This window comes from Oncorhynchus nerka, linkage group LG18, assembly GCF_034236695.1.
Source record: "Oncorhynchus nerka isolate Pitt River linkage group LG18, Oner_Uvic_2.0, whole genome shotgun sequence".
In the NCBI taxonomy this organism is placed as follows: domain Eukaryota; kingdom Metazoa; phylum Chordata; class Actinopteri; order Salmoniformes; family Salmonidae; genus Oncorhynchus; species Oncorhynchus nerka.
Window position 1 is genome coordinate 66,828,825 of NC_088413.1, and position 14,715 is coordinate 66,843,539.

The window sequence follows — 14,715 nt, forward strand, 5'->3', positions numbered from 1 at the left end:
GGACAACAAATACAAATTCCATCTAGACACAGTGCCCTAAAGCACACAAAAATCTATACATACCTCGGCCTAAACATCAGCGCCACAGGTAACTTGCACAAAGCTGTGAACGATTTGAGAGACAAGGCAAGAAGAGCCTGCTATGCCATCGAAAGGAACATCAAATTCAACATACCAATTAGGATCCGGCAAAAAAAGGCTTGAATCAGATATAGAACCTATTGCCCTTTATGTTTGGTCTGCTCAAAATGGGACAAACACCAAATTGAGAATTTGCATGCAGAATTCTGCAAAAACATCCTCCATGTGCAACGTAAAACACCAAATAATGCATGCAGAGCAGAATTAGGCCGATACCCGCTAATTATCAATATCCAGAAAAGAGACGTTAAATTCTACAACAACCCAAAAGGAAGTGATTCCCAAACCTTCCATAACAAAAAGACATCACCTACAAAGAGATGAACCTGGAGAAGAGTCCCCTAAGCAAACTGGTCCTGGGGCTCTGTTCACAAACACAAACAGACCCCACAGAGCCCCAGGACAATTAGACCCAACAAAAAGATAATTACTTGACACATTGGAAAGAATATACAAAAACTATTTGTACATCGTTACAACACTGTATATAGACATAATATGACATTTGAAATTGGAACTTTTGTTAGTGTAATGTTTATTGTACATTTTTTATTGTTTATTCACTTTTGTTTATTATCTATTTCACTTGCTTTGGCAATGTAAACATATGTTTCCCATGCCAATAAAGCCCTTAAAATGAATATAATTGAATTGAGAGAGACAGAGAGAGAGAGAACAGAGAGAGAAAACAGAGAGAGAGAGCGTGAGGGAGAGAGAGAGAGAGCGTGAGGGAGACAGAGAGAGAGAGAACAGAGAGAGAAAACAGAGAGAGAGAGCGTGAGGGAGAGAGAGAGAGAGCGTGAGGGAGAGAGAGAGAGAGCGTGAGGGAGACAGAGAGAGAGACAGAGAGAGAGAGAGCGTGAGGGAGACAGAGAGAGAGACAGAGAGAGAGAGAGAGAGAGAGAGAGAGAGGGAGGGAGAGTGTCAGATGAAAGACATGAGTGTTTATATATCAGGATATTAACACATATGTACTGAGTGTTAATATATCAGGACATTACTGGAGATACATTACAATGTTAACACTGACACCAACTGTCACGACTCCGACCGAAGGTGGCTCCCCTTCCCGTTCGGGTGGCGCTCGGCGTCACCGCCCTACTAGCTGCCACTGACTCTTTTCTCCCCCTCCTTATGTGTTTATTGATTACACCTGTTTTGAGTTGGTTGAAATTAGTTGGGCTTCATTAGTCAGCCGGCCTGCGGGATTAATTATTGTAACCTTTTTATTAGGTGTAGACGAAAGTGTTGGTTTATGTTCGTGGAGTTTTCGTCCCCCGTGTCTGGGGCATTTGTTTTGAGCACCCAGTGTTTAGTGGGGTGGCCGTGGTTCACCGTGTCTGGGGCATTTGTCTTGAGCACCCAGTGTTTAGTGGGGTGGCCGTGGTTCACCGTGTCTGGGGCATTTGTCTTGAGCACCCAGTGTTTAGTGGGGTGGCCGTGGTTCACCGTGTCTGGGGCATTTGTCTTGAGCACCCAGTGTTTAGTGGGGTGGCCGTGGTTCACCGTGTCTGGGGCATTTGTCTTGAGCACCCAGTGTTTAGTGGGGTGGCCGTGGTTCACCGTGTCTGGGGCATTTGTCTTGAGCACCCAGTGTTTAGTGGGGTGGCCGTGGTTCACCGTGTCTGGGGCATTTGTCTTGAGCACCCAGTGTTTAGTGGGGTGGCCGTGGTTCACCGTGTCTGGGGCATTTGTCTTGAGCACCCAGTGTTTAGTGGGGTGGCCGTGGTTCATCGTGTCTGGGGCATTTGTCTTGAGCACCCAGTGTTTAGTGGGGTGGCCGTGGTTCACTGTGTCTGGGGCATTTGTCTTGAGCACCCAGTGTTTAGTGGGGTGGCCGTGGTTCACCGTGTCTGGGGCATTTGTCTTGAGCACCCAGTGTTTAGTGGGGTGGCCGTGGTTCACCGTGTCTGGGGCATTTGTCTTGAGCACCCAGTGTTTAGTGGGGTGGCCGTGGTTCACCGTGTCTGGGGCATTTGTCTTGAGCACCCAGTGTTTAGTGGGGTGGCCGTGGTTCACCGTGTCTGGGGCATTTGTCTTGAGCACCCAGTGTTTAGTGGGGTGGCCGTGGTTCACCGTGTGTGCATTAAAAGAGCACTATATTGAACTCTCTGTTTTCCTGCGCCTGACTTCACACTCCCGACACCCAGAACGTTACACCAACCAGCTATGTGTGTGTGTGTGTGTGTGTGTGTGTGTGTGCGTGTGTCTAAGATCGTTTATTGATCGATCACCCACTCATCCTCCCTGATTCCTATTCCAGAGAGAAAACAAAGAAAAAAACAAAGACAGGTTGTCACGTTCTGACCTTTATTTTCCTTTGTTTTGTCTTTATTTAGTATGGTCAGGGCGTGAGTTGGGGTGGGCAGTCTATGTTTTGTGTTTCTATGTTTAGGTTTCTGTTTCGGCCTAGTATTGTTCTCAAACAGAGGCAGGTGTCGTTAGTTGTCTCTGACTGAGAATTATATTTAGGTAGCCTGGGTTTCACTGTTGGTTTGTGGGTGTTTGTTTCCGCGTCTGTGTTTGTCGCCACACGATACTGTTTCGGTTTGGTTATTTCACGTATTTGTTTATTGTTTTTGTATTTCATAGCAGCGTGGTAACGGGCAGCAGCAGCGATGTCAGGACTCCTGGACATGGGAGGACGTTTTGGACGGCAAGGGTTGCTACACATGGGAGGAGATCCTGGCTGGAAGGGATCGCTTCCCATGGGAACAGGTGGAGGCAGCTAGGAGAGCAGAGGCAGCAGGAAAAGAGAACCGGCGATACGAGGGAACACGGCTGGCAAGGAAGCCCGAGTGGCAGCCCCAAAAATGTATTGGGGGGGTTACACAGGGAGTGTGTCGAAGCCAGGTAGCAGACCTGCGCCAACTTCCTGTGCTTACAGGAGAGCGAGAGGGACAGGCACCGTGTTATGCTGTGGAGCGCACGGTGTCCCCGGGTGCATAGCCCGGTGCGGTACATTCCAGCTCCTCGTATCGGCCGGGCTAGAGTGGGCATCGCACACGCACACACACAAACGTCCCATGCCTGGCTATGCTGTGTGGTGTGTAAAACATTTGAATAAATGTAAGTAAAGGAAATGTTAAGTAAGAGGAATGGTGCAGCAGCTATTTAACCACTGGCTATTTAACCACTGGCTATTTAACCACTGGCTATTTAACCACTGGCTATTTAACCACTGACTATTTAACCACTGGCTATTTAACCACTGACTATTTAACCACTGGCTATTTAACCACTGGCCATTTAACCACTGGCTATTTAACCACTGACTATTTAACCACTGACTATTTAACCACTGGCTATTTAACCACTGACTATTTAACCACTGGCTATTTAACCACTGACTATTTAACCACTGGCTATTTACCCACTGGCTATTTACCCACTGACTATTTAACCACTGGCTATTTACCCACTGGCTATTTAACCACTGGCTATTTACCCACTGGCTATTTAACCACTGGCTATTTACCCACTGGCTATTTAACCACTGACTATTTAACCACTGACTATTTACCCACTGGCTATTTAACCACTGGCTATTTACCCACTGGCTATTTAACCACTGGCTATTTAACCACTGACTATTTACCCACTGGCTATTTACCCACTGGCTATTTAACCACTGGCTATTTAACCACTGACTATTTAACCACTGGCTATTTAACCACTGACTATTTAAGTGACGAGTTCTATTTGTAGAGAGACTCATAAAACGCAACATAATTACAATCAACCACAATTGAACAGTACTGTGATCATTTATTCTGTAGTGGTTTCCTTTTGTTTACTCTGACATTTAGGTTAGTATTGTGGAGTAACTACAATCCTGTTGATTCATTCTCACTTTTCTCTTATCACAGCCATTAAACTCTGTAACTGTTTTAAAGTCACCATTGGCCAGTCACCATGGTGAAATCCCTGAGCGGTTTCCTTCCTCTCTGGCAACTGAGTTAGGAAGGATGCCTGTATCATTGTAGTGACTGAGTGTATTGATACACTATCCAAAGTGTAATAAATAACTTCACCATGATCAAAGGGATATTTAATGTCTGCTTTTGTTTTTACCCATCAACCAATAGGTGTCCTTATTTGTGAGGCACTGGAAAACCTCCTTGGACTTTATGGTTAAAATGGTGTTTGAAATTCACTGCTCGACTGAGGGATCTTACAGATAATTGTAAGTGTGGGGTACAAAGATGATGTAGTCATTCAAAAACCAGGTTAAAAACAATTATTGCATGCTACTTATTATGTGATTTTTTAAGCACATTTTTACTCCTGAACATATTCAGGCTTTCCGAACAAAGGGGTTGAATACTTTTTGACTCAAGACATTTCATATTTAATTCATTTGGAGAAAATGTTTCTAAAAACATAATTCCATTTTGACATTATGGGGTATTGTGTGTAGATCAGTGACACAACATCTCAATTTAATACATTTTAAATTCCGGCTGTAATACAATAAAATGTGGAAAATGTCAATGGGGTGTAAATACTAAGTCACTGTATGTGTCTATGGTACCTTACCAGTAGGGGGCATGGAGACAGCAGTAGGTAGACTGTCCACACACCCCATAGTGTTGCAGGCCCGGACCATCAGACTGTAGTTAGAGTAGGGCTGGAGACCTCCGACAGACACCCACCTCCCTGCTTCACTGCTATTATACACACTATCACCATCACCTTCATCATCATCATGACCTGGACCTGAGAGGGGGAGAGATGGAGAGAGAGGTAGAGGTAGAAATAGAGAGGGGGGGAGAAAGAGGGAGAGAGAGAGAGAGAGAGAGAACATGAATCATCAGTATCCTAGGTTTGAATTCATGTTGTTTGAAATAGACTTTGTCACATGAGAAGGAGAGACAGAAATATATTTGCTTTACAGTTCTTTAGGGAAATAAGTATGGTGCATTAGCATTAACATGCCATAAGGGTTTTAACCGTTGCTCGCTGATCTATCTAAAAAATAACAGCGAGATGAATTCAAGCACACAAAGAGAAACATGCTGTATATCAGACACATATGGTTTATATATGATCCCCCATTAGACACCTGCTAATGAAAATGTTACAGATCAATCAATAATCCACGACACTTTGGCCCCCAGCACGCACGCACGCACACACACACACACACACACACACACACACACACACACACACACACACACACACACACACACACACACACACACACACACACAGAGTCAGGTCAGGGGTTGACCATCATGATCCCTAGCCACCACCACCACCACTTACAGTAATGCAATCCATCTAAGGATATACAGCCCCATGCACACATTAAATAGGAATTAATTTAACTTAGATATCACTGGACCTATAGGGAAAGGGAGGGGGAGGGAAAGAGAGAGGAGGGGAGACGGGGAGGAAGAGGGATGGGAAAGCGTAGGGAGGGAAGAGAAAGGGGTTCGGATAGGGGAGAGAGGAATCGGGGAAGGTTGAGAGAGATGTAGAGAGAGAAAGACGTAGAGAGAGAGAGATGTAGAGAGAGAAAGAGAGAGAGAGACGTAGAGAGAGACAGACAGAGAGGCGTAGAGAGAGAGACAGAGAGAGAGACGTAGAGAGAGAGACAGAGAGAGAGACGTAGAGAGAAAGACGTAGAGAGAGAGACAGAGAGAGAGACAGAGAGAGACGTAGAGAGAGACAGAGAGAGACGTAGAGAGAGACAGAGAGACGTAGAGAGACGTAGAGAGAGACGTAGAGAGAGAGAGACAGAGAGAGACGTAGAGAGAGGGAGACGTAGAGACAGAGAGAGACGTAGAGAGAGAGACAGAGAGAGAGACGTAGAGAGAAAGACGTAGAGAGAGAGACAGAGAGAGAGACAGAGAGAGACGTAGAGAGAGACAGAGAGAGACAGAGAGAGACGTAGAGAGAGACAGAGAGACGTAGAGAGACGTAGAGAGAGAGACGTAGAGAGAGAGACATAGAGAGAGACGTAGAGAGAGAGAGACAGAGAGAGACGTAGAGAGAGGGAGACGTAGAGACAGAGAGAGAGACGTAGATAGAGACAGAGAGAGAGACGAAGAGAGAGACAGAGAGAGAGACGTAGAGAGAAAGAGACGTAGAGAGAGACAGAGAGAGACGTAGAGAGAGACATAGAGAGAGACGTAGAGAGAAAGAGACGTAGAGAGAGACAGAGAGAGACGTAGAGAGACAGAGAGAGACGTAGAGAGAGACGTAGAGAGAGAGACGTGAGAGAGAGACGTAGAGAGAGACGTAGTGAGAGAGAGACGTAGAGAGAGACGTAGAGAGAGACGTAGAGAGAGAGAGACGTAGAGAGAGAGACAGAGAGAGAGACGTAGAGAGAGACGTAGAGAGAGTCAGAGAGAGACGTAGAGAGAGACGTAGAGAGAGAGACGTAGAGGGAGACAGAGAGAGACGTAGAGAGAGAGACGTAGAGAGAGACAGAGAGAGAGACGTAGAGAGAGACAGAGAGAGAGAGACGTAGTGAGAGAGACGTAGCGAGAGAGACGTAGAGAGAGAGACAGAGAGAGAGATGTAGAGAGAGGTAGAGAGAGAGAGACGTAGAGACAGAGAGAGAGAGCGTAGAGAGAGACAGAGAGAGACGTAGAGAGAGACAGACAGAGGCGTAGAGAAAGAGACAGAGAGACAGACAGACAGAGGCGTAGAGAGAGAGACAGAGAGACAGACAGACAGAGGCGTAGAGAGAGAGACAGACAGAAACGTAGAGAAAGAGACAGAGAGAGAGACAGAGAGAGAGATGTAGAGAGAGACGTAGAGAGAGAGACAGACAGACAGACAGACAGACAGAGGCGTAGAGAAAGAGACAGACAGACAGACAGACAGAGGCGTAGAGAAAGAGACAGAGACAGAGAGACAGAGGCGTAGAGAAAGAGACAGACAGACAGACAGAGGCGTAGAGAAAGAGACAGAGATAGACAGACAGAGGCGTAGAGAAAGAGACAGAGAGACAGACAGAGGCGTAGAGAAAGAGACAGAGACAGAGGCGTAGAGAAAGAGACAGACAGACAGACAGACAGAGGCGTAGAGAAAGAGACAGAGACAGACAGACAGAGGCGTAGAGAGAGAGACAGAGAGACAGACAGACAGAGGCGTAGGGAGAGAGACAGAGACAGACAGACAGAGGCGTAGAGAGAGAGACAGAGAGACAGACAGACAGAGGCGTAGAGAGAGACAGAGAGACAGACAGACAGAGGCGTAGAGAAAGAGACAGAGAGACAGACAGACAGAGGCGTAGAGAAAGAGACAGAGAGACAGAGAGACAGAGGCATAGAGAGAGAGACAGAGAGACAGACAGACAGAGGCGTAGACAGAGAGACAGAGAGACAGAGAGACAGAGGCATAGAGAGAGAGACAGAGAGACAGACAGACAGAGGCGTAGAGAGAGAGACAGAGAGACAGACAGACAGAGGCGTAGAGAAAGAGACAGAGAGAGAGGCGTAGAGAAAGAGACAGACAGAGAGGCGTAGAGAAAGAGACAGAGAGAGAATACCGGCAGAATACCTGACCACTGTGACTGACCCAAAATTAAGTAAAGCTTTGACTATGTACAGACTCAGTGAGCATAGCCTTGCTATTGAGAAAGGCCGCCGTAGGCAGACATGGCTCTCAAGAGAAGACAGGCTATGTGCTCACTGCCCACAAAATGAGGTGGAAACTGAGCTGCACTTCCTAACCTCCTGCCCAATGTATGACCATATTAGAGACATATTTCCCTCAGATTACACAGATCCACAAAGAATTCGAAAACAAATCCAATTTTGAAAAATTCCACAGTGTGCCATCACAGCAGCAAGATTTGTGACCTGTTGCCACGAGAAAAGGGCAACCAGTGAAGAACACACACCATCGTAAATACAACCCATATTTATGCTTATTTATTTTATCTTGTGTCCTTTACCATTTGTACATTGTTAAAACACTGTATACATTTGTAATGTCTTTATTGTTTTGAAACTTCTGTATGTGTAATGTTTACTGTTAATTTTTATTGTTTATTTCACTTTATATATTCACTTTATATATTATCTACCTCACTTGCTTTGGCAATGTTAACACATGTTTCCCATGCCAATAAAGCCCTTGAATTTAATTTAATTGAGAGAGACAGACAGAGGCGTAGAGAAAGCGACAGAGAGAGAGACAGAGGGAGACGTAGAGAGAGACAGACAGAGACGTAGAGAGAGACAGACAGAGGCGTAGAGAGAGACAGACAGAGGCGTAGAGAGAGACAGAGAGAGAGACGTAGAGAGAGACAGACAGAGAGACAGGAGGCGTAGAGAAAGAGACAGAGAGAGGCGTAGAGAAAGAGACAGAGAGAGAGGCGTAGAGAAAGAGACAGAGAGGCGTAGAGAAAGAGACAGAGAGAGAGGCGTAGAGAAAGAGACAAAGGCGTAGAGAAAGAGACAGAGAGAGAGGCGTAGAGAAAGAGACAGAGAGAGAGGCGTAGAGAAAGAGACAGAGAGAGAGGCGAAGAGAAAGAGACAGAGAGGCGTAGAGAAAGAGACAGAGAGAGAGGCGTAGAGAAAGAGACAGAGAGGTGTAGAGAAAGAGACAGAGAGAGAGGCGTAGAGAAAGAGACAGAGAGGCGTAGAGAAAGAGACAGAGAGAGAGGCGTAGAGAAAGAGACAGACAGAGAGGCGTAGAGAAAGAGACAGAGAGGCGTAGAGAAAGAGACAGACAGAGAGGCGTAGAGAAAGAGACAAAGGCGTAGAGAAAGAGACAGAGAGAGAGGCGTAGAGAATGAGACAGAGAGAGAGGCGTAGAGAAAGAGACAGAGAGGCGTAGAGAAAGAGACAGAGAGAGAGGTGTAGAGAAAGAGACAGAGAGAGAGGCGTAGAGAAAGAGACAGAGAGGCGTAGAGAAAGAGACAGAGAGAGAGGCGTAGAGAAAGAGACAGAGAGGCGTAGAGAAAGAGACAGAGAGAGAGGCGTAGAGAAAGAGACAGAGAGGCGTAGAGAAAGAGACAGAGAGAGAGGTGTAGAGAAAGAGACAGAGAGAGAGGCGTAGAGAAAGAGACAGAGAGAGAGGCGTAGAGAAAGAGACAGAGAGAGAGGCTTAGAGAAAGAGACAGAGAGGCGTAGAGAAAGAGACAGAGAGAGAGGCGTAGAGAAAGAGACAGAGAGGCGTAGAGAAAGAGACAGAGAGAGAGGTGTAGAGAAAGAGACAGAGAGAGAGGCGTAGAGAAAGAGACAGAGAGGCGTAGAGAAAGAGACAGAGAGGCGTAGAGAAAGAGACAGAGAGAGAGGCGTAGAGAAAGAGACAGAGAGGCGTAGAGAAAGAGACAGAGAGAGAGGCGTAGAGAAAGAGACAGAGAGAGAGGTGTAGAGAAAGAGACAGAGAGAGAGGCGTAGAGAAAGAGACAGACAGAGAGGCGTAGAGAAAGAGACAGAGAGGCGTAGAGAAAGAGACAGAGAGGCGTAGAGAAAGAGAGAGAGAGGCGTAGAGAAAGAGACAGAGAGAGAGGCGTAGAGAAAGAGACAGAGAGAGAGGCGTAGAGAAAGAGACAGAGAGAGAGGCGTAGAGAAAGAGACAGAGAGGCGTAGAGAAAGAGACAGAGAGAGAGGCGTAGAGAAAGAGACAGAGAGAGAGGCGTAGAGAAAGAGACAGAGAGGCGTAGAGAAAGAGACAGAGAGAGAGGCGTAGAGAAAGAGACAGAGAGAGAGGCGTAGAGAAAGAGACAGAGAGGCGTAGAGAAAGAGACAGAGAGAGAGGCGTAGAGAAAGAGACAGAGAGAGAGGCGTAGAGAAAGAGAGACAGAGAGGCGTAGAGAAAGAGACAGAGAGAGAGGCGTAGAGAAAGAGACAGAGAGAGAGGCGTAGAGAAAGAGACAGACAGAGAGGCGTAGAGAAAGAGAGACAGAGAGGCGTAGAGAAAGAGACAGAGAGAGAGGCGTAGAGAAAGAGACAGAGAGAGAGGCGTAGAGAAAGAGACAGAGAGAGAGGCGTAGAGAAAGAGAGACAGAGAGGCGTAGAGAAAGAGACAGAGAGAGAGGCGTAGAGAAAGAGACAGAGAGAGAGGCGTAGAGAAAGAGACAGACAGAGAGGCGTAGAGAAAGAGACAGACAGAGAGGCGTAGAGAAAGAGACAAGGAGGCGTAGAGAAAGAGACAGAGAGGCGTAGAGAAAGAGACAGAGAGGCGTAGAGAAAGAGACAGAGAGGTGTAGAGAAAGAGACAGAGAGAGAGGCGTAGAGAAAGAGACAGAGAGAGAGGCGTAGAGAAAGAGAGAGAGAGGTGTAGAGAAAGAGACAGACAGAGAGGCGTAGAGAAAGAGACAGAGAGGCGTAGAGAAAGAGACAGAGCAAGAGACGTAGAGAAAGAGACAGAGAGAGAGGTGTAGAGAAAGAGACAGAGAGGCGTAGAGAAAGAGATAGAGAGAGAGGCGTAGAGAAAGAGACAGAGAGAGAGGCGTAGAGAAAGAGACAGACAGAGAGGCGTAGAGAAAGAGACAGAGAGAGAGGCGTAGAGAAAGAGACAGAGAGAGAGGCGTAGAGAAAGAGAGACAGAGAGGCGTAGAGAAAGAGACAGAGAGAGAGGCATAGAGAAAGAGACAGAGAGAGAGGCGTAGAGAAAGAGACAGAGAGAGAGGCGTAGAGAAAGAGACAGAGAGAGAGGCGTAGAGAAAGAGACAGAGAGAGAGGCGTAGAGAAAGAGACAGAGAGAGAGGCGTAGAGAAAGAGACAGACAGAGAGGCGTAGAGAAAGAGACAGAGAGGCGTAGAGAAAGAGACAGAGAGAGAGGCGTAGAGAAAGAGACAGAGAGAGAGGCGTAGAGAAAGAGACAGAGAGAGAGGCGTAGAGAAAGAGACAGAGAGAGGCGTAGAGAAAGAGACAGAGAGAGAGGCGTAGAGAAAGAGACAGAGAGAGAGGCGTAGAGAAAGAGACAGAGGCGTAGAGAAAGAGACAGAGAGAGAGGTGTAGAGAAAGAGACAGAGAGGCGTAGAGAAAGAGATAGAGAGAGAGGCGTAGAGAAAGAGACAGAGAGAGAGGCGTAGAGAAAGAGAGACAGAGAGGCGTAGAGAAAGAGACAGAGAGAGAGGCGTGGAGAAAGAGACAGAGAGAGAGGCGTAGAGAAAGAGACAGAGAGAGAGGCGTAGAGAAAGAGACAGAGAGAGGCATAGAGAAAGAGACAGAGAGAGAGGCGTAGAGAAAGAGACAGAGAGAGAGGCGTAGAGAAAGAGAGACAGAGAGGCGTAGAGAAAGAGACAGAGAGAGAGGCATAGAGAAAGAGACAGAGAGAGAGGCGTAGAGAAAGAGACAGAGAGAGAGGCGTAGAGAAAGAGACAGAGAGAGAGGCGTAGAGAAAGAGACAGAGAGAGAGGCGTAGAGAAAGAGACAGAGAGAGAGGCGTAGAGAAAGAGACAGACAGAGAGGCGTAGAGAAAGAGACAGAGGCGTAGAGAAAGAGACAGAGAGAGAGGCGTAGAGAAAGAGACAGAGAGAGAGGCGTAGAGAAAGAGACAGAGAGAGAGGCGTAGAGAAAGAGACAGAGAGAGGCGTAGAGAAAGAGACAGAGAGAGAGGCGTAGAGAAAGAGACAGAGAGGCGTAGAGAAAGAGACAGAGAGAGAGGCGTAGAGAAAGAGACAGAGGCGTAGAGAAAGAGACAGAGAGAGAGGTGTAGAGAAAGAGACAGAGAGGCGTAGAGAAAGAGATAGAGAGAGAGGCGTAGAGAAAGAGACAGAGAGAGAGGCGTAGAGAAAGAGAGACAGAGAGGCGTAGAGAAAGAGACAGAGAGAGAGGCGTGGAGAAAGAGACAGAGAGAGAGAGGCGTAGAGAAAGAGACAGAGAGAGAGGCGTAGAGAAAGAGACAGAGAGAGGCATAGAGAAAGAGACAGAGAGAGAGGCGTAGAGAAAGAGATAGAAAGATGGACGGTTAGAGAGTAAGGGAAATAGAGAGATAAAATAATGATGTAGAGAGAGATAAAGAAAGAGGAAAGGAGGGAGAGACAGAAGGAGAAAGAGAGAGCGAGAAAGAGTGAGACTACTGTGATACCATACTGCTAACTTGGCACAACTCCTCATCTTCTATTACCTCTGAAAACACAGAAAGGCAAAAAAAACTGATAACATTTCACAGCTTAAGCAAAAATAAACAAGCTTAATGAATTAACGTGAGTTGGATTCCCCAGACAGCCCTCTCTCTCCAACTCCCCGGCCCTGGTCCACTTTCTAAATCTTACAATTGCTTCCAATTTACCTAGTCTGCTGTTAGCAGTTTGTAAAATGAAACGCTAACATGAAAGCATCCGTCTCAGATTTTTGAAGTGCAAGTACTCTTTTTCTCTCTCTCTCCTTTCTCTCTCTCCTTCTCTCTCTCCGTCTACTTATCTATATCCCTCTCGATTTCTCTCTCTCGCTCTCTCTCCCCCTCTAACTCCCTCTTTCATGAGTAAAAGGCTGCCGTGTTCATGTTCTGTATTTCCCGACAGAGAGAGAGAGTGATGGCTGATTTTCAGCAGTGAGGAATAGTGAGTGGTTAAAAAGAGCTTTCTTCCTACAGCTCTACATAAATCACAACATGAGTCAATATTTAATAATGCTTGGCTTGGTCTGGGCCTCTTGATCAGCCTTGTCAGGGAGAATAACTCTCTCTCTCGCCATCACACTGTGTGTGTGTGTGTGTGTGTGTGTGTGTGTCTGTTGATCGGGCCTGTCATATGTAATAGGTCCCTCCTGGCTGGCTGTGACATAAGGGCCAGTTTTACTACCATACTAACATGTAAAAGATCATTACGCTGCCACTCTGCCCTTAGTCTGGACATAGAGGAGGAGAGGATGGGAAGGGAGAGGTGATGGATACACAGAGAGGGTTACTGTGGCTGACAGGAAATGAAAGGTCCTGAATATTAAGACATGCACATCTACCCAATCTTCTACATCACATACACACACATACACACATGCACACATACACACGCACGCACACATACACACACATACACACATGCACACACGCACGCATACAGACCTCGACACGCAGATATAGGCAGTGTATATCAAAGGGGTAGATAAAGCAATATTCCATCTCTCTTTCCTCCCTGGCTCTCATCCCTCCTCCTAATCTGTGTGTTCCTGTGTGAAGGAGACATCAAAGCAGTGCAGTAACACACAGGTCTCTCTGCTCGCTGAGAGAGAGGTCACTACCATCTCTACACACTGATTACTACCCCCGACTATCTACTGTCCTCCTCTAGCTCTCCTCGTGTGCCTCCTCCCCTCTCGGTCTCACTCTCCACTCTCCTCTCTGGCTCTATCCCCTAAAATGGTATACACTCCCCTCCGTATTTATTTGTACAGTGAAGGTACAACTTTTCATTTGGCTCTATACTCAAGCATTTTGGATTTGAGATCAAATGTTTCATATGAGGCGACAGTACAGAATGCCACCTTTTATTTGAGGGTGCTTTCATACATAGCTGTTTAACCATTTAGAAATGAAAGACCGTTATGGATTGAGTTGTAATTTGTTGTCAACAATTGCACAAAATACTCTGTAATGTCAAAGTGGAAGATTGTTTTTTATTTTTTAAAGAAAAATAATAATAATCATAACTAAAATGTAATACTTTTCCCTTTGTTTAGGCAATCCTAAATGAATTCAGGTGTCAAATTTGGCTTAACAAGTTACATGGACTGTGTGAAATAATAGGATTGGCATGATTTTTGAATGACTAACCCTTCCTCTGTACCCCATACATACAACAGCTGTAAGGTCGGTCTGAGAGGTAGGCAGCATAGCAGTTAGACTTTTGGGACAGTAACCGAAAAGTTGCTTGTTTGAATCCCAGAAACGGCAAGGTGGAAAAACCCTGTTCTAACCTTGATCAAGGCAGTTAACCCCCACAACAACTGCACCGTGGGAGTCTTATAAGGCAGCCCCCCACATCTCTCATTCAGAGGGTTGGGTTTAAGTGCGGAAGACATATTTTGGTTGAATGAATTCAGTTGTGCAACTGGCTACATATCCCCTTTCCCTCAGTCAAGTATTGAATTTCAAGCACAGATTCAAAGACCAATGATTGGTAGATGGGTAACAATAACAAATCAGACATTGATTATCTCTTTAAGCATGGTCAAGTTAATACTGATGCTGTGGATGATGTATTAAACCACACAGACACATCAAAGATACAGTCATCCTTCTGAACTGAGCTGCAGGACAGGAATGAAACTGCTCAGGAGTGTTACCATGAGGCCAGTAGTGACTTTAAAACAGCTACAGAGTTCAATGGCTGTGATGGGAGAACATTGTAGTGACTACACAATAATGACAGTGAAAAGAAAAATACAAATATATTGGAAAACGTGCATCTTGTATGCAACAAGGCACTAAAGTAATACTGCAAAAAAAACATAGCAAATGAATACACCTTTTGAACTAAATGAAAATTCCTATGAAATCCAAGGGGTCTGAATACTTAAGTATTCGGAAAAATGCACTTATATTGTAAAGTGGTTAAAAGTTTAGTATTTGATCCCATATTTCTAGCACACAATAACTACATCAAGTTTGTGACTCTACACACTTTTTGGATGCAATAGAAATGAATGGTAAATATTG

General features: G+C 45.9%; 1 protein-coding gene across 1 annotated transcript in view; it reads right to left on the minus strand.

Annotated features, from left to right (window-relative positions):
* ush2a (Usher syndrome 2A (autosomal recessive, mild)) overlaps positions 1 to 14,715 on the minus strand; it is a 458,847-nt gene that overhangs the window by 211,456 nt on the left and 232,676 nt on the right. The window contains 1 exon segment of the mRNA XM_065004287.1: positions 4,681 to 4,860. Within this exon segment, the coding sequence (XP_064860359.1) occupies positions 4,681 to 4,860 (180 nt within the window).